At 46.0% G+C, this 20,877-nt stretch overlaps 1 protein-coding gene across 3 annotated transcripts; it reads left to right on the top strand.

Annotated features, from left to right (window-relative positions):
• Positions 1-369: 369 nt before the first annotated feature.
• On the top strand, positions 370-20,877 carry LOC140133873 (cathelicidin-6-like). Of its 3 annotated transcripts, none has more exons than XM_072154532.1 (5): positions 370-636; positions 1,639-1,740; positions 6,514-6,585; positions 12,247-12,289; positions 20,228-20,877. In XM_072154532.1, the coding sequence occupies exons 1-5, from the start codon at positions 454-456 to the stop codon at positions 20,284-20,286; spliced, it is 459 nt and encodes a 152-aa protein (XP_072010633.1). In that variant the 5' UTR covers positions 370-453; the 3' UTR covers positions 20,287-20,877. The 3 variants fall into 3 exon arrangements, 2 of the variants coding, with proteins under 2 accessions (XP_072010633.1, XP_072010632.1); XR_011855955.1 differs by lacking the exon at positions 20,228-20,877 and adding an exon at positions 12,720-12,853 and having other exon boundaries at positions 372-636; positions 12,247-12,536; XM_072154531.1 differs by lacking the exon at positions 20,228-20,877 and having other exon boundaries at positions 372-636; positions 12,247-12,853.

Genomic DNA, 20,877 nt, shown 5'->3' with positions numbered 1-20,877 from the left:
CTGGTGTGATGATGTGGGGGCAATAGAATAGGACCGTCACCCTTGTTAGTGATAGGAGGACACACTGCCCTCTGCTGGTGTGATGATGTGGGGGCAATAGAATAGGACCGTCACCCTTGTTAGTGATAGGAGGACACACTGCCCTCTGCTGGTGTGATGATGTGGGGGCAATAGAATAGGACAGTCACCCTTGGTAGTGATAGGAGGACACACTGCCCCCTGCTGGTGTGATGATGTGGGGTATAGGACAATCTGAAGGCTCCTGCAGTCGTTGATATTTCGGCATTTGTTCTGCATTCTACAGGAGAACACGTAATTTGGAACAGTCCTGGAAATGAGTCACGCAGGATCAAACAGCAGCTCATTTTCCAAAGAAAGTAGTTATCATCCCAGGAAATACGGAAGTGGCCGCTCTATAAAAGTGCGGAGCGCAGAGAGGAGACTCTATCCAGGATGTGGGGACTGTCTCTGCTGCTCGTCTCTGCTGTCACATTACACGGATGTCTCTCTGATGTCGCAGAGACTCAGCTCCACCATGGAAGATCCATAGAAGATGTCATCCACCTGTACAACCAGAGGGAAGGGGTCACATACTTATACAAAGCCCTGGACCCCAGACCCCCTGCTCTGCTGGAGGTAATGCACACAACATGACCACTTACCCAGAATGCATTTCATATAACGTCTGTAATCTGAGCACAGGGCGGGGCTGAAAGCTAGGCGGAGTGCGACCATGACCACCAGGGATGGGAGGGGCTAGAAATGGGGGCGGATGACAAAGGGCAGCCTGATAGGGGGGTTTTGGTGGGTGGAGCTTGTTATGGGTTACATAGTCTAAGGAGGGGCAGATTAGGAATGGTCCCGCCCCTCCCTCCCGGCGAATCAGTTTGTTTTGTGTATTAGTTGTGACTTGTGTGAGTATGGGAGGGATGATAGTAGTAGTAGTTCTGTGTGTACAGGGGTGGGTTCTCTGCTGGTAGGTACTTGTAGGTTTGCAGACTCCTTTTTTTCATTGTTGCGTCCTTGGCAGCAGATAATGATAGCGAGACGGAAGAAAAGGCGGCGATTTCATTCATTCCGTTATTTTCTATATTTCCGCTTTCCCAGTGGATGATCCCGGGTAGGTCGTTACTCCGCGGTCATCGCCCCTCAGCCGGGAGGTTTGCGCTGGTGGATCCGGCTGTGACTTGGACGCCGCGGGCTGAAGGGGCTTCACTTCTGTTTTATGCCCCTAGATTTACTGTTAAGGACCTTGGCGCCATTTTCTGATTATTTTCACAAATTGTAACTTAAGCTGTGACCATCACCACCTGCATTCGTGTATTTCGTGTTTATTAGTGGCATCAGGTGGTGCCTTCTCATAACCCCGGAGTCATCCCCTAATACTCATGTGGGGCAGAGACGTATGTAAGAGGTTACATATCCTGCTCCAGTCACATCCAAAGCAGCAAATGTCATCTGATGTGCAGCTCTGGATCCGAGATGTCACCAGCAAGTAATAGGAACCTTACTAGAGTAAAAAGAAAATCGAAACATCGGAAAGAGGCTCCGTCATATATACAGGGAAAGTGTAGGAAGAGGAGATCACGGAGCAGCCGCATCATAAATAATAATAATCTAATAATCTATAATCTACAGGAGGAGGAGGAACCAAACACCAAGACCTTCACCATGAAAGAGACGACTTGTCTGAGATCAGAGGAGACCGAACTATCACAGTGTAACTACAAGCCAGAAGGAGTGAGTACAAAATCAGAAATTCTCACTATGTACCCCCTATAATGTAACAACTATAATACTGCCCCCTATGTACATCATATAACTACTATAATACTGCCCCCTATGTACAAGAATATAACTACTATAATACTGCCCCCTATGTACAAGAATATAACTACTATAATACTGCCCCCTATGTACAAGAATATAACTACTATAATACTGCCCCCTATGTACAAGAATATATCTACTATAATACTGCCCCCTATGTACAGGAATATAACTACTATAATACTGCCCCCTATGTACAGGAATATAACTACTATAATACTGCCCCCTATGTACAGGGATATAACTACTATAATACTGCCCCCTATGTACAAGAATATAACTACTATAATACTGCCCCCTATGTACAGGAATATAACTACTATATTACTGCCCCCTATGTATAGGTATATAACTACTATAATACTGCCCTCTATGTACAAGAATATAACTACTATAATACTGCTCCCTATGTACAGGGATATATCTACTATAATACTGCCCTCTATGTACAAGAATATACTACTATAATACTGCCCCTATGTACAGGAATATAACTGCTATAATACTGCCCCCTATGTACAAGAATATAACTACTATAATACTGCCCCTATGTACAGGAATATAACTACTATAATACTGCCCCCTATGTATAGGTATATAACTACTATAATACTGCCCTCTATGTACAAGAATATAACTACTATAATACTGCCCCCTATGTACAAGAATATAACTACTATAATACTGCCCCCTATGTACAGGGATATAGCTACTATAATACTGCCTCCTATGTACAAGAATATAACTACTATAATACTGCCTCCTATGTACAGGAATATAACTACTATAATACTGCCCCCTACGTACAGGAATATAACTACTATAATACTGCCCCCTATGTACAAGAATATAACTACTATAATACTGCCCCCTATGTACAGGAATATAACTACTATAATACTGCCCCTATGTACAGGAATATAACTACTATAATACTGCCTCTTATGTACATCATATAACAACTATAATACTGCCCCCTATGTACAGGAATATAACTACTATAATACTGCCCCTATGTACAGGAATATAACTACTATAATACTGCTCCCTATGTACAGGAATATAACTACTATAATACTGCCCCCTATGTACAAGAATATAACTACTATAATACTGCCCCCTATGTACAGGAATATAACTACTATAATACTGCCCCCTATGTACAGGAGTATAACTACTATAATACTGCCCCCTATGTACAGGAATATAACTACTATAATACTGCCCCCTATGTACAGGAATATAACTACTATAATACTGCCCCCTATGTACAAGAATATAACTACTATAATACTGCCCCCTATGTACAGGAATATAACTACTATAATACTGCCCCCTATGTACAGGAGTATAACTACTATAATACTGCCCCCTATGTACAGGAATATAACTACTATAATACTGCCCCCTATGTACAGGAATATAACTACTATAATACTGCCCTCTATGTACAAGAATATAACTACTATAATACTGCCCCCTATGTACAGGAATATAACTACTATAATACTGCCCCCTATGTACAGGGATATAACTACTATAATACTGCCCCTATATACAAGAATATAACTACTATAATACTGCCCCCTATGTACAGGAATATAACTACTATAATACTGCCCTCTATGTACAAGAATATAACTACTATAATACTGCCCACTATGTACAGGAATATAACTACTATAATACTGCCCCCTATGTACAGGAATATAACTACTATAATACTGCCCTCTTTGTACAAGAATATAACTACTATAATACTGCCCACTATGTACAGGAATATAACTACTATAATACTGCCCCCTATGTACAGGAATATAACTACTATAATACTGCCCCCTATGTACAAGAATATAACTACTATAATACTGCTCCCTATGTACAAGAATATAACTACTATAATACTGCCCCCTATGTACAGGAATATAACTACTATAATACTGTCCCCTATGTACAAGAATATAACTATTATAATATTGCCCCTATGTACAAGAATATAACTACTATAATACTGCCCCCTATGTACAAGAATATAACTACTATAATACTGCTCCCTATGTACAAGAATATAACTACTATAATACAGCCTCCTATGTACAGGAATATAACTACTATAATACTGCCCCCTATGTACAAGAATATAACTACTATAATACTGCCCCCTATGTACAGGAATATAACTACTATAATACTGCCCCCTATGTACAGGAATATAACTACTATAATACAGCCTCCTATGTACAGGAATATAACTACTATAATACTGCCCCCTATGTACAGGAATATAACTACTATAATACTGCCCCCTATGTACAGGGATATAACTACTATAATACTGCCCCCTATGTACAGGAATATAACTACTATAATACTGCCCCCTATGTACAAGAATATAACTATTATAATATTGCCCCTATGTACAAGAATATAACTACTATAATACTGCCCCCTATGTACAGGAATATAACTACTATAATACTGCCTCCTATGTACAAGAATATAACTACTATAATACTGCCCCCTATGTACAGGAATATAACTACTATAATACTGCCCCCTATGTACAAGAATATAACTACTATAATACTGCCCCCTATGTACAGGAATATAACTACTATAATACTGCCCCCTATGTACAAGAATATAACTACTATAATACTGCCCCCTATGTACAAGAATATAACTACTATAATACTGCCCCCTATGTACAAGAATATAACTACTATAATACTGCCTCCTATTTACAGGAATATAACTACTATAATACCGCCCCCTATGTACAGGAATATAACTACTATAATACTGCCCCCTATGTACAGGAATATAACTACTATAATACTGCCCCCTATGTACAGGAATATAACTACTATAATACTGCCCCCTATGTACAGGAATATAACTACTATAATACTGCCCCCTATGTACAGGAATATAACTACTATAATACTGCCCCCTATGTACAGGAATATAACTACTATAATACTGCCACTATGTACAGGAATATAACTACTATAATACTGCCACTATGTACAGGAATATAACTACTATAATACTGTCCCCTATGTACAGGAATATAACTACTATAATACTGCCCCCTATGTACAGGAATATAACTACTATAATACTGCCCCCAATGTACAGGAATATAACTACTATAATACTGCCCCCTATGTACAAGAATATAACTACTATAATACTGCCCCCTATGTACAGGAATATAACTACTATAATACTGCCCCCTATGTACAGGAATATAACTATTATAATACTGCCCCCTATGTACAGGAATATAACTACTATAATACTGCCCCCTATGTACAAGAATATAACTACTATAATACTGCCCCCTATGTACAGGAATATAACTACTATAATACTGCCCCCTATGTACAAGAATATAACTACTATAATACTGCCCCCTATGTACAAGAATATAACTACTATAATACTGCCCCCTATGTACAAGAATATAACTACTATAATACTGCCCCCTATGTACAGGGATATAACTACTATAATACTGCCCCCTATGTACAGGAATATAACTACTATAATACTGCCCCCTATGTACAAGAATATAACTACTATAATACTGCCCCCTATGTACAAGAATATAACTACTATAATACTGCCCCCTATGTACAAGAATATAACTACTATAATACTGCCCCCTATGTACAGGAATATAACTACTATAATACTGCCCCCTATGTACAAGAATATAACTACTATAATACTGCTCCCTATGTACAAGAATATAACTACTATAATACTGCCCCCTATGTACAGGAATATAACTACTATAATACTGCCCCCTATGTACAAGAATATAACTACTATAATACTGCCCCCTATGTACAAGAATATAACTACTATAATACTGCCCCCTATGTACAGGAATATAACTACTATAATACTGCCCCCTATGTACAAGAATATAACTACTATAATACTGCCCCTATGTACATGGATATTGGAGTGGATTCATTTTCTTTCTGTAGTTTGGTTGTTAGTGATTGTATGATGTGTTTTGTTAGTGATTGTATGATCTGGTTGTTAGTGATTGTATGATGTGATGTGATTGTTAGTGATTGTATGATGTGGTTGTCAGTGATTGTATGATGTGGTTGTTAGTGATTGTATGATCTGGTTGTTAGTGATTGTATGATGTGGTTGTTAGTGATTGTATGATCTGGTTGTTATTGATTGTATGATGTGATGTGATTGTTAGTGATTGTATGATCTGGTTGTTAGTGATTGTATGATCTGGTTGTTAGTGATTGTATGATGTGATGTGATTGTTAGTGATTGTATGATCTGGTTGTCAGTGATTGTATGATGTGGTTGTTAGTGATTGTATGATGTGGTTGTTAGTAATTGTATGATTTGGTTGTTAGTGACTGTATGATCTGGTTGTTAGTGATTGTATGATCTGGTTGTTAGTGATTGTATGATCTGGTTGTTAGTGATTGTATGATGTGATTGTTAGTGATTGTATGATCTGGTTGTTAGTGATTGTATGATCTGGTTGTTAGTGATTGTATGATCTGGCTGTTAGTGATTGTATGATCTGGTTGTTAGTGATTGTATGAACTGGTTGTTAGTGATTGTATGATCTGGTTGTTGATCTCCTGTGATTGTGCGCTTCCTGTGGTCTCTGATCCCTGTGTCTGTATTCTGCAGGAGGTGAAGGTCTGTGTTCTGGATCTGGATGTTGTGGACCCTGAGGACATAATGTGCCGCAGCCTGACCAAGGTAACCGGACCCCCAGAACTGCCGCCTCCTGTGATGTTGGGTTATTATATCCATTTTCTGGAGTCTCTTGTGGAGAGCTGCAGCTTCCATCATACACATGGACTTTAGGACTTCCCTGTAACCAGGACTTGCTGTCGCCCCCTCCCCATGTATCAGGTTATATCAGGGGGGGGGGCTGTTGGTTGTTTCTGTTGCTTCTCCTGTGATGTGGGGAAGTTCTGGTCTCCATGAAATGTCTAGAGGTCAGATAAAGCAGAAATATAAAGTGTATATAACGGTATAACAGTATAGTGCAGGTGGCTAGGTGGCGCTGTTGCTGTGTAGCATGATAACAGGCAGAGGCTGGGGTGCCATCTGGATCTGAGGCTGAGAAACAGGGACATAGAATTCTCCTCTGCAAAGTTAAGGGTGCTCTGCTTTCAGCAGAGATGGGAGCATTTGAGCACAACTAAGCAAAGTTCAAGGAGATCAAGACTTGTGCACATGGATAGAAGTGCAGCAATGTAAAGTTAGGGGCTTAGGGCTTCAGCCCATCCTGGAGTACAAGTAGTCAGATGTACATTTCAAGGTACCTGTTATGGGCTCCTGCCCCAGCGATGGGAAGCGGATACCCTGTAGATATGCAAATTCTTATCTCCAAAACATTAGACCTAGAAAACCGGCTCCGTATATGTACAGATAGTGGGAGTCCCGGATAATGCTGAGGGCAAGGATCCTGAAATGGCTAAAGGAGACCTGTGGTCCTGATGTATGGCCACCATTTTTTAGTACTGAATGGAGTCATAGGGGCAGATTTACTTACCCGGTCCATTTGCGATCCAGCGATGCGTTCTCTGCGCTGGATTCGGGTCCGGCCAGGATTTATTAAGGCAGTTCCTCCGCCGTCCACCAGGTGGCGCTGCTGCGCTGAATAGCATCGGAACGCACTGGAGTTCACCGAGCCGGGCTGAGTGAAGGTAAGTGCAAGCTCCACGACAGATTTTTTGTTTTAAATGCGGCGTTTTTTCCGAATCCTTCGGGTTTTCATTCGGCCACGCCCCCCCATTTCCGTCGTGTGCATGCCAGCGCCGATGCGCCACAATCCGATCGTGTGCGCCAAAATCCCGGGGCAATTCAGGGGAAATCGGCGCAAATCGAAAATATTCGGGAATCGGGCCCTTAGTAAATGAGCCCCATAGAGTCCCCACCCGCCCGCTGCTGCCAGGAGACCTGATCTCATCAAACTTCTTTACTATCCAGTTTTATATATATCTCCATAGCTGGGAAAAGAGTCCCCCCGAAGTTCAGGAGAGAGGAGCCGTGTACCCCTGCACCCTGTACCCTGCGTGACTGAGGGTAACGACACTGGGGACGACTGATGTGCATAAGAATGCAATGGAATGGCTGGAATGGGAGGAGCATAGCATGGTAGGAGCATAGCAGGGGAGAAGCATAGAATGGGAGGAGCATAGCAGAGGAGGAGCATAGCAGGGGAGGAGCATAGCAGGGGAGGAGCATAGCAGGGGAGGAGCATAGCATGGGAGGAGCATAGCATGGGAGGAGCGTAGCATGGGAGGAGCGTAGAATGGGAGGAGCATAGCAGGGGAGGAGCATAGCATGGGAGGAGCATAGCATGGGAGGAGCATAGCATGGGAGGAGCATAGAATGGGAGGAGCATAGCAGGGGAGAAGCATAGAATGGGAGGAACATAGAATGGGAGGAGCATAGCAGGGGAGGAGCATAGCAGGGGAGGAGCATAGCATGGGAGGAGCATAGAACGGGAGAAGCATAGAATGGGAGGAACATAGAATGGGAGGAGCATAGCAGGGGAGGAGCATAGCAGGGGAGGAGCATAGCATGGGAGGAGCATAGAATGGGAGAAGCCATCCAAAGCCGATCTGCATTGTCACATCTTAAAGGATATAAATTGTTTATTTTTTGTAACGTGGACATATGGGGGCTTATTATTTCCAGGATGAGATCCACTTTTCAGGTGCGTCATTTAGGGGGGGGTTCAATAGCTTAATTGTGGAGTTATTAACTCTTTCTTGTTGTGGATAAGAAAATCATGAATTTTGGTTTAGGGTTTTTAGATTTTTCTATGCAGGCCGTTCACTGTAGCATAACAATAATGGGGCAGATTTACTTACCCGGCCCATTCGCGATCCAGCGGCGCGTTCTCTGAACAGGATTCGGGTCCGGACGGGATTTATGAAGGTAGTTCCTCCGCCGTCCACCAGGTGGCGCTGCTGCGCTGGAAATCATCTCAACGCGCCGGAATACACCGAGCTGGACCAGGTGAAGGTAAGCGCTTCCCAAGCGACACATTTTCGGTTATTAAATGCGGCGGTTTTTCCGAATACGTCGGGTTTTCATTCGGCCACGCCCCCCGATTTCCGATGCGCCACAATCCAATCGCGTGCGCCAAAATCCCGGGGCAATTCAGGTACAATCGGCGCAAATCGGAAGTATTCGGGTAACAAGTCGGGAAAACGCGAATCGGGCCCTTAGTAAATGACCCCCAATGTGTTATCTTTATTCTATAGGTCTCCCCATTTATAGCTTTTATATGGTTGCCTTGTTTTACATATTATAAAACGTATTTGTTGAGAAATTTGCTTGTTTTTGCCAAGATATAACGTTTTTATTCTTTATATATGGAGCTGTTTTCGGGCTTGTTTTTGCAGGACAAGCTGTATTTTTTATTGGTATCAGGGTAAATGTCGTTTTTTGATCACATTTTATCCTTTTTTTATGAGGTTGGAAGTGAAAATATCTTAATTTTTTCGGGTTTTTAAATAATTTTTTTTTACAGCGTTCACCATACGGGTTCAGTATCAATTTCATTTTATTCTACGGGTTGTTATGGAAGTGGTGGTACCCAATGGGGGTCATTTACTAAGGGCCCGATTCGCGTTTTCCCGACGTGTTACCCAAATATTTCCGATTTGCGGCGAATTTGCCTGTATTGCCCCGGGATTTTGGCGCATGCGATCGGATTTTGGCGCCGGCATGCACGCGACAGAAATCGGGGGGCGTGGCCGAGCGAAAACCCGACGGATTCGAAAAAAAAGCCGCATTTAAAACAATAAAAGTGTTTGGGACGCACGTACCTTCACTCAGCCCGGCTCGGTGAATTCCAGTGCATTCCGATGCTTTTCAGTGCAGCAGCGCCACCTGGTGGACATCGGAGGAACTACCTTAGTGAATGCACATGTTCGGGATCCCTGATAAGATGGTAGAGGGGAGGCCCACGATTCTAGCGGCAGCCAGGGATTACATGTGGAGGCAGGGGTTATGACCATTAATCTCACAAGACTTCAGCACTTGCAATGGTCACAGGCGGAGGTAGTGTCCTGTCTGCCAGGTCCCAGGTGGCTGGTTGGGTGCAGTCTGTCTGGTAGGAGAAGATCACCAGCCACGTCCAGTAACTTGGGGTTAGAGAACTAGAAGGCTGCTGTGCAGAGACTTAGGCTCTGTAAGGAGAGATATAGGTGCCGACCTGATGGAGGGGGGGGGGGTGCCTTCAGGGGGGGACAGCAGCAGCGGGGGGCAGCTTGTACCTACAGGCCTTGTGTTACACACAGATCTCCCAGACCCTAGTGCAAAACCAGGCAAAAGGAGTAATAAATAAACTTCCAGCCATTCCCTGAGCTCAGTGCAGAATGAGCAATAATAAAACATTGATTATGATTGGTTAACCCTTCCTTCCAGGTAGATGGGGTATACAGCTGCACATAGACAGAAGATGAGGCTAAGATAAGGAACTGAACCTGACACCGATTAACCCTCTGCTGTAAGAATTCCCAGACTCCATGAACTGCCTAGAGGTCAGAGAAAGTGTTTAGGTTCCTGGATACTGTCGGCTTTTTACCAAATTTAGTGCCTGATCTTATCCCCCAAACCCCTATGTGCCAGATACATGTAGGGGCTCCGGCCTCCTGATACCTAGTGACCAGTGAATAGTGGGTAGTTCCATGCCAGGACCTGCGCCGGCCTGTAACACGTGCCGCACTGTACCAGCCCTGATAGTTCCCCTCTAACTGCTCCTGATGAGATTAGTGTATCCGAGCTGAGGATACCTCACATGGGGGCTGCAGGGGATTCCTGACCCAGACTGCAGGGGTCTCCTGGCCAAGGCTGCAGGGGTCTCCTGGCCCAGGCTGCAGGGGCCTCCTGACCCAGACTGCAGGGGTCTCCTGGCCCAGACTGCAGGGGTCTCCTGGCCCAGACTGCAGGGGTCTCCTGGCCCAGACTGCAGGGGTCTCCTGGCCCAGACTGCAGGGGTCTCCTGACCCAGGTTGCAGGGGCCTCCTGACCCAGGTTGCAGGGGTCTCCTGACCCAGACTGCAGGGGTCTCCTGACCCAGACTGCAGGGGTCTCCTGACCCAGACTGCAGGGGTCTCCTCGCCCAGACTGCAGGGGTCTCCTCGCCCAGACTGCAGGGGTCTCCTGGCCCAGACTGCAGGGGTCTCCTCGCCCAGACTGCAGGGGTCTCCTCGCCCTCGACTGCAGGGGCTCCTGGAGCTCACACACAGTCCTCGCACTCATTACATTTATTTAAAATATTCAAATAATTCAATTGCTATGTTCTAGGAAAGCTTCCAGAATATTTGGGGAGTTTTTCTTAATCATTTACATCAAATACAAGGTCTATAATCCAGGATATTAGTTAGACGCGTTCCGAGTGCTGCCCCGTTGCAGGCGCGTTCCGAGTGCTGCCCCGTTGCAGGCGCGTTCCGAGTGCTGCCCCGTTGCAGGCGCGTTCCGAGTGCTGCCCCGTTGCAGGCGCGTTCCGAGTGCTGCCCCGTTGCAGACGCGTTCCGAGTCCTGCCCCGTTGCAGGAGCGTTCCGAGTGCTGCCCCGTTGCAGGCGCGTTCCGAGTGCTGCCCCTTTTGCAGGCGCGCTCCGAGTGCTGCCCCTTTTGCAGGCGCGTTCCGAGTGCTGCCCCGTTGCAGACGCGTTCCGAGTGCTGCCCCGTTGCAGACGCGTTCCGAGTCCTGCCCCGTTGCAGGAGCGTTCCGAGTGCTGCCCCGTTGCAGGCGCGTTCCGAGTCCTGACACGTTGCAGACGCGTTCCGAGTCCTGCCCCGTTGCAGGCGCGTTCCGAGTGCTGCCCCGTTGCAGGCGCGTTCCGAGTGCTGCCCCGTTGCAGGCGCGTTCCGAGTGCTGCCCCGTTGCAGACGCGTTCCGAGTGCTGCCCCGTTGCAGACGCGTTCCGAGTCCTGCCCCGTTGCAGGAGCGTTCCGAGTGCTGCCCCGTTGCAGACGCGTTCCGAGTGCTGCCCCGTTGCAGGCGCGCTCCGAGTGCTGCCCCTTTTGCAGGCGCGCTCCGAGTGCTGCCCCTTTTGCAGGCGCGTTCCGAGTGCCGCCCTGTTGCAGTTGCGTTCCGAGTCCTGCCCCGTTGCAGGAGCGTTCCGAGTGCTGCCCCGTTGCAGGCGCGTTCCGAGTCCTGCCCCGTTGCAGACGCGTTCCGAGTCCTGCCCCGTTGCAGGAGCGTTCCGAGTGCTGCCCCGTTGCAGGCGCGTTCCGAGTGCTGCCCCTTTTGCAGGCGCGCTCCGAGTGCTGCCCCTTTTGCAGGCGCGTTCCGAGTGCTGCCCCGTTGCAGACGCGTTCTGAGTGCTGCCCAGTACAATTATTCTCCATGGATTCTGCTTAACATTTCATTTTTTCATTTCTTTCAGATTCTTCGTGTAAGAAAGGAGAAGACAAAAGGCAAAAGGAAATGTAAGGACAAGAAGGGACAAATAAAGGAATGTAATCCATCAGAACAAAGCGGCAATTCAGGAGCATTAACCCCTATACGACTGCGCCCCATAACCTGATCTGTGCTGGAGCTCACATCCCGCATGTCCCTCTGCTCCTGTCCTATGTATAGCCTTGATGGGGCCCTTTTTAAGGGCAAAGTGGTGGGGGCCCAGGGGCACGCCCACCCTATAATCCAGCCCTGCCCGTATATAACCCCCGGCCTGAGGTGTACGGCCTCTGTGTAGTAGTGATGTAGCAGAGCTGTAGCTGTAGCTCACATCCCGCATGTCCCTCTGTTCCAGTCCTATGTATTGCCTTGGTGGGGCCCTTTTTAAGGGCAAAGTGGTGGGGGCCCCGTGCACGCCCACTCTATAATCCAGCCCTGCCTATATATAACCCCCAGCCTGAGGTGTACGGCCGCTGTGTAGTAGTGATGTAGCAGAGCTGTAGCTGTAGCTCACATCCCGCATGTCCCTCCGCTCCGGACCTGTATATAACTCCGGCTGCCAGAACCTGCTGAATACAAATAAAATGTACAGAACTGACCCTACACTGTGCGAGGTCATTACTATGATGCTGATGGATGATGGATGATGATGTAATTGCCCTCAGGATCAGAAACCCGGGAGATGATGTAACTATAAACCTGTAGACACAAGCCATTGTTACATATGATGTTATCATGTTTGTTGCTTAGTAATAACAATGTATCTATATTACTGAGATAAATGCGTCCTGTCACACCCCGACACCTGTCACTACACCCCGCGATGCTGGGAATCCCTCACCCCATTACTTCCGCATTCTTACATCTCTCCCTTCTATCTAACAAATCCTACAACACAATAACAATGACAACACCCGGAGTGTAAATGTCTCCAAGCAGAACCTCATCCTCTTCCATATATGATGATTCCTGATCGAAGTCCATGCAGGGCATCAACTGTGGCGCAGGGGCCGTGTTTTTGGTGCACAAATTGTGCAGTAATTTACGCTGGGATGTGGTGCAAACACTTTCAAACCAGCCAATCACATGGTTACATGTAAAACGCATCAAAAAAATGCCTTGTGTGACCGCACCCTCATGTGTCGTCTGGGGTGGGGCCAGAGTGAGATAAAATGCAGGCCACAACCTCAAACCCAAATTTACAGTATTGTCCACTCCAGTACATCGCCCTCTCACATGGCTCTTGTCCAAGTGGACTTGAAACATTTGCAACAAAAAGTCTCATAAAAAGCTAAATGTTACACCTGCCAGGACAGGAAAAACTAAACGTGTATCACGAGAAAAAAGACCTGATCATAGATAAGGCACAAGAAAAACCTTCCAAAGATTTCAATTATACAAAAAAACAACGAAGGTCCATGTCCTCCTGTGGGTTTCATGTTCATAACCCTGTCTCCACGTGTGATCCCTGGCTACCACTAACATCACGGGCCTCCCCTCTACCATCTACCTGGGGATTACACATACACCAGGGGTGCTGCAGGTGAACCCTCCCTTTCTCCGGCAATCCTTCATTGTCCAGCATGGATGAGGACTGACCCATCTGGACCAAGCGATGGTGACCAGTCCAGTACTAGAGCCGGCCCCCCGGTGGGAGGACGCTGCAGGTGCAGTCGCCGTGCACAGACATTTCCACCTGTTATCTGATGTTCTAATAATCGATGTATTGATAACCACCAGGAAGCGATAAAGTCATCCATCCCAGGGCTTACGGAATTACCGTCCGACGCTTCTGTTATTATGTATCATGTAGACACCGAGACTCCGCCTCTGCATAGTTTTCTCCTCACGCCCTGAATAACCACCAGGGAAGAGATTCTCACCCGGGATGTGACTGAGTGACAGGTTTATATACTCAGAAAGATAATTATTTGGTGGAAATATCTGATGCATCATCTGAGATGACAGAACCGCAGATGTTTATCCGGATCATCCCTTGTACTTCCGTCACCTGCAGGGGAATCCCCGAGTGTGGTGTAAATAGGAGGATGTGACATCGTGGTGTATACCCCGGGTGGTGCAGTATATAGGAGCCAGTGACATCGTGGTGTAGTCCCCGGGTGGTGCAGTATATAGGAGCCCGTGACATCGTGGTGTAGTCCCCGGGTGGTGCAGTATATAGGAGCCCGTGACATCGTGGTGTAGTCCCCGGGTGTGGTGTGTGGCTGCAGCAGTATATAGGAGCCGGTGACAGCTGCAGCTGCAGAGCCATGAGGAGTCTGGCTGTGATCCTGCTGGTATCCGCTCTCCTCCAGGGGGGTCGGAGCTATGAGCGGCCCGTCTGCTGCCAGAGTCTCCGCTGTGGGGGGTGCACCTGCCGCAGCTCTCGGTATAAGGTAAGTCCTAAAACAGACGCTGGTGACGGAAATGTATGGAGGGTCTGTACTAATGATGTATGAGTGATGGAGGGTCTGTACTGATGATGTATGAGTGATGGAGGGTCCGTACTGATGATGTACGAGTGATGGAGGGTCTGTACTGATGATGTACGAGTGATGGAGGGTCTGTACTGATGATGTACGAGTGATAGAGGGTCTGTACTGATGATGTACGAGTGATGGAGGGTCTGTACTGATGATGTACGAGTGATGGAGAGTCTGTACTGATGATGTACGAGTGATGGAGGGTCTGTACTGATGATGTATGAGTGATGGAGGGTCCGTACTGATGATGTACGAGTGATGGAGGGTCTGTACTGATGATGTACGAGTGATGGAGGGTCTGTACTGATGATGTATGAGTGATGAAGGGTCTATACTGATGATGTATGAGTGATGGAGGTTCCGCACTGATGATGTATGAGTGATGGAGAGTCTGTACTGGTGATGTATGAGTGATGGAGGGTCTGTACTGGTGATGTATGAGTGATGGAGAGTCTGTACTGATGATGTATGAGTGATGGAGAGTCTGTACTGATGATGTATGAGTGATAGAGGGTCTGTACTGATGATGTATGAGTGATGGAGGGTCTGTACTGATGATGTATGAGTGATGGAGAGTCTGTACTGATGATGTATGAGTGATGGAGAGTCTGTACTGATGATGTATGAGTGATGGAGAGTCTGTACTGGTGATGTATGAGTGATGGAGGGTCTGTACTGGTGATGTATGAGTGATGGAGAGTCTGTACTGGTGATGTATGAGTGATGGAGAGTTTGCACTGATGATGTATGAGTGATGGAGGGTCCGTACTGATGATGTATGAGTGATGCAGAGTCTGTACTGATGATGTATGAGTGATGCATAGTCTGTACTGATGATGTATGAGTGATGGAGAGTCTGTACTGATGATGTACGAGTGATGGAGAGTCTGTACTGATGATGTATGAGTGATGGAGGGTCTGTACTGATGATGTACGAGTGATGGAGAGTCTGTACTGATGATGTATGAGTGATGGAGGGTCTGTACAGATGATGTACGAGTGATGGAGAGTCTGTACTGATGATGTATGAGTGATGGAGGGTCTATACCGATGATGTATGAGTGATTGAGGGTCTATACTGATGATGTATGAGTGATGGAGGGTCTGTACTGATGATGTATGAGTGATGGAGAGTCTGCACTGATGATGTATGAGTGATGGAGGGTCTGTACTGATGATGTATGAGTGATGGAGAGTCTGTACTGATGATGTATGAGTGATGGAGGGTCTGTACTGATGATGTATGAGTGATGGAGAGTCTGTACTGATGATGTATGAGTGATGGAGGGTCTGTACTGATGATGTATGAGTGATGGAGGGTCTGTACTGATGATGTATGAGTGATGGAGCCTCTGTACTGATGATGTATGAGTGACGGAGGGTCTGTACTGATGATGTATGAGTAATGGAGGGTCTGTACTGATGATGTATGAGTGATGGAGAGTCTGTACTGATGATGTATGAGTGACGGAGGGTCTGTACTGATGATGTATGAGTGATGGAGGGTCTGCACTGATGATGTATGAGTGATGGAGGGTCTGTACTGATGATGTATGAGTGATGGAGAGTCTGTACTGATGATGTATGAGTGATGGAGGGTCTGTACTGATGATGTATGAGTGATGGAGAGTCTGTACTGATGATGTATGAGTGATGGAGGGTCTGTACTGATGATGTATGAGTGATGGAGCCTCTGTACTGATGATGTATGAGTGACGGAGGGTCTGTATTGATGATGTATGAGTAATGGAGGGTCTGTACTGATGATGTATGAGTGATGGAGAGTCTGTACTGATGATGTATGAGTGACGGAGGGTCTGTACTGATGATGTATGAGTGATGGAGGGTCTGTACTGATGAGGGATGAGTGATGGAGATTATGTACTGATGATGAATGAGTGATGGAGGGTCTGTACTGATGATGTATGAGTGATGGAACGTCTGTACTGATGATGTATGAGAGATGGAGGGTCTGTACTGATGAGGGATGAGTGATGAAGGGTCTGTACTGATGAGGGATGAGTGATGGAGATTATGTACTGATGATGAATGAGTGATGGAGGGTCTGTACTGATGATGTATGAGTGATGGAGAGTCTGTACTGATGATGTACGAGTGATGGAGGCTCTGTACTGATGATGTATGAGTGATGGAGGGTCCGTACTGATGATGTACGAGTGATGGAGGGTCTGTACTGATGATGTACGAGTGATGGAGGGTCTGTACTGATGATGTACGAGTGATGGAGGGTCTGTACTGATGATGTACGAGTGATGGAGGGTCTGTACTGATGATGTATGAGTGATGGAGAGTCTGTACTGATGATGTATGAGTGACGGAGGGTCTGTACTGATGATGTATGAGTGATGGAGGGTCTGTACTGATGAGGGATGAGTGATGGAGATTATGTACTGATGATGAATGAGTGATGGAGGGTCTGTACTGATGATGTATGAGTGATGGAATGTCTGTACTGATGATGTATGAGAGATGGAGGGTCTGTACTGATGAGGGATGAGTGATGAAGGGTCTGTACTGATGAGGGATGAGTGATGGAGATTATGTACTGATGATGAATGAGTGATGGAGGGTCTGTACTGATGATGTATGAGTGATGGAGAGTCTGTACTGATGATGTACGAGTGATGGAGGGTCTGTACTGATGATGTATGAGTGATGGAGGGTCCGTACTGATGATGTACGAGTGATGGAGGGTCTGTACTGATGAAGTACGAGTGATGGAGGGTCTGTACTGATGATGTACGAGTGATGGAGGGTCTGTACTGATGATGTATGAGTGATGGAGAGTCTGTACTGATGATGTATGAGTGACGGAGGGTCTGTACTGATGATGTATGAGTGACGGAGGGTCTGTACTGATGATGTATGAGTGACGGAGGGTCTGTACTGATGATGTACGAGTGATGGAGGCTCTGTACTGATGAGGGATGAGTGATGGAGGGTCTTTACTGATGATGTATGAGTGATGGAGGGTCCGTACTGATGATGGACGAGTGATGGAGGGTCTGTACTGATGATGTACGAGTGATGGAGGGTCTGTACTGATGATGTACGAGTGATGGAGAGTCTGTACTGATGATGTACGAGTGATGGAGGGTCTGTACTGATGATGTATGAGTGATGGAGGGTCCGTACTGATGATGTACGAGTGATGGAGGGTCTGTACTGATGAAGTACGAGTGATGGAGGGTCTGTACTGATGATGTACGAGTGATGGAGGGTCTGTACTGATGATGTATGAGTGATGGAGAGTCTGTACTGATGATGTATGAGTGACGGAGGGTCTGTACTGATGATGTATGAGTGACGGAGGGTCTGTACTGATGATGTATGAGTGACGGAGGGTCTGTACTGATGATGTACGAGTGATGGAGGCTCTGTACTGATGAGGGATGAGTGATGGAGGGTCTTTACTGATGATGTATGAGTGATGGAGGGTCCGTACTGATGATGGACGAGTGATGGAGGGTCTGTACTGATGATGTACGAGTGATGGAGGGTCTGTACTGATGATGTACGAGTGATGGAGGGTCTGTACTGATGATGTACGAGTGATGGAGGGTCTGTACTGATGATGTATGAGTGATGGAGGGTCTATACTGATGATGTATGAGTGATGGAGGGTCCGCACTGATGATGTATGAGTGATGCAGAGTCTGTACTGGTGATGTATGAGTGATGGAGAGTTTGCACTGATGATGTATGAGTGATGGAGGGTCCGTACTGATGATGTATGAGTGATGCAGAGTCTGTACTGATGATGTATGAGTGATGCATAGTCTGTACTGATGATGTATGAGTGATGGAGAGTCTGTACTGATGATGTACGAGTGATGGAGAGTCTGTACTGATGATGTATGAGTGATGGAGGGTCTGTACTGATGATGTACGAGTGATGGAGAGTCTGTACTGATGATATATGAGTGATGGAGGGTCTGTACTGATGATGTACGAGTGATGGAGAGTCTGTACTGATGATGTATGAGTGATGGAGGGTCTATACCGATGATGTATGAGTGATGGAGGGTCTATACTGATGATGTATGAGTGATGGAGGGTCTGTACTGATGATGTATGAGTGATGGAGAGTCTGCAATGATGATGTATGAGTGATGGAGGGTCTGTACTGATGATGTATGAGTGATGGAGAGTCTGTACTGATGATGTATGAGTGATGGAGGGTCTGTACTGATGATGTATGAGTGATGGAGGGTCTGTACTGATGATGTATGAGTGATGGAGCCTCTGTACTGATGATGTATGAGTGACAGAGGGTCTGTACTGATGATGTATGAGTAATGGAGGGTCTGTACTGATGATGTATGAGTGATGGAGAGTCTGTACTGATGATGTATGAGTGACGGAGGGTCTGTACTGATGATGTATGAGTGATGGAGGGTCTGCACTGATGATGTATGAGTGATGGAGGGTCTGTACTGATGATGTATGAGTGATGGAGAGTCTGTACTGATGATGTATGAGTGATGGAGGGTCTGTACTGATGATGTATGAGTGATGGAGAGTCTGTACTGATGATGTATGAGTGATGGAGGGTCTGTACTGATGATGTATGAGTGATGGAGCCTCTGTACTGATGATGTATGAGTGACGGAGGGTCTGTACTGATGATGTATGAGTAATGGAGGGTCTGTACTGATGATGTATGAGTGATGGAGAGTCTGTACTGATGATGTATGAGTGACGGAGGGTCTGTACTGATGATGTATGAGTGATGGAGGGTCTGCACTGATGATGTATGAGTGATGGAGAGTCTGTACTGATGATGTATGAGTGATGGAGGGTCTGTACTGATGATGTATGAGTGATGGAGGGTCTGTACTGATGATGTATGAGTGATGGAGGGTCTGTACTGATGATGTATGAGTGATGGAGAGTCTGTACTGATGATGTATGAGTGATGGAGAGTCTGTACTGATGATGTATGAGTGACGGAGGGTCTGTACTGATGATGTATGAGTGATGGAGAGTCTGTACTGATAATGTATGAGTGATGGAGAGTCTGTACTGATGATGTATGAGTGATGGAGAGTCTGTACTGATGATGTATGAGTGATGGAGGGTCTGTACTGATGATGTATGAGTGATGGAGCCTCTGTACTGATGATGTATGAGTGATGGAGGGTCTGTACTGATGATGTATGAGTGATGGAGAGTCTGTACTGATGATGTATGAGTGATGGAGAGTCTGTACTAATGATGTATGAGTGATGGAGCCTCTGTACTGATGATGTATGAGTGATGGAGGGTCTGTACTGATGATGTATGAGTGATGGAGAGTCTGTACTAATGATGTATGAGTGATGGAGCCTCTGTACTGATGATGTATGAGTGATGGAGGGTCTGTACTGATGATGTATGAGTGATGGAGAGTCTGTACTAATGATGTATGAGTGATGGAGGAAGAGTCTTTGAAATATACGCCTCACATTGTTTCCCTTTGTTCAGTACTCGCAGGAAGATCTGGACGCTATAAGGAGACATCTGGAAGAAGCGGCTCAGGATAACAGCACAGAAGATGCCGCGAGGAAAGAAAAGAGCCCAGAGGAGGAAACAGATAATATCATAGGAAGACCCTATAATAGTGAAGACCCCCAGGATGAAAAGCTGCCCCTCGACCCATCATCCACCCATGGAGTGGTCTCTAACCTGGACTGTCTGCTGTGTAAGATCTCCCATTGTTAGACGCCCCTGGATAAGGATCGAATCCAAACCCCCCCCAAAATGTTCCATCACTTCCCCGAGGTCCTCATAGTGCAGAACATTGTGCTACATGTAACTCTGATCCAGAAGAAGCCACAGTCCAGAAAATCCCGGGGTCTGGCAGGAGGACACATGAAGGGGGTGTTACCATAATGTGAGCCCCTCCCATATGTCTGATTAGTATAAATACTCTACACATTCACAGACTGATCCGAGGAGGATAAACACAGGAACCGCCGGACACAAGTCATGAAAGTCAAGGGGAACGTGGAGCTACAGGACAAGATCTACTGATTTCTGTATAAATGATATATTATCAGAGTTTTCCCATGAAAGATAATTCTCCAGTCTCATCCCAGTGATGTTACACAATAAAGATCATGTTTAACCCCTCA

This window comes from Engystomops pustulosus, chromosome 5 (assembly GCF_040894005.1).
Source record: "Engystomops pustulosus chromosome 5, aEngPut4.maternal, whole genome shotgun sequence".
NCBI classification, from domain to species: Eukaryota; Metazoa; Chordata; class Amphibia; order Anura; family Leptodactylidae; genus Engystomops; species Engystomops pustulosus.
The sequence above is the reverse complement of the archived record's forward strand: the minus strand, read 5'-3'. Positions and strand labels throughout refer to the sequence as shown.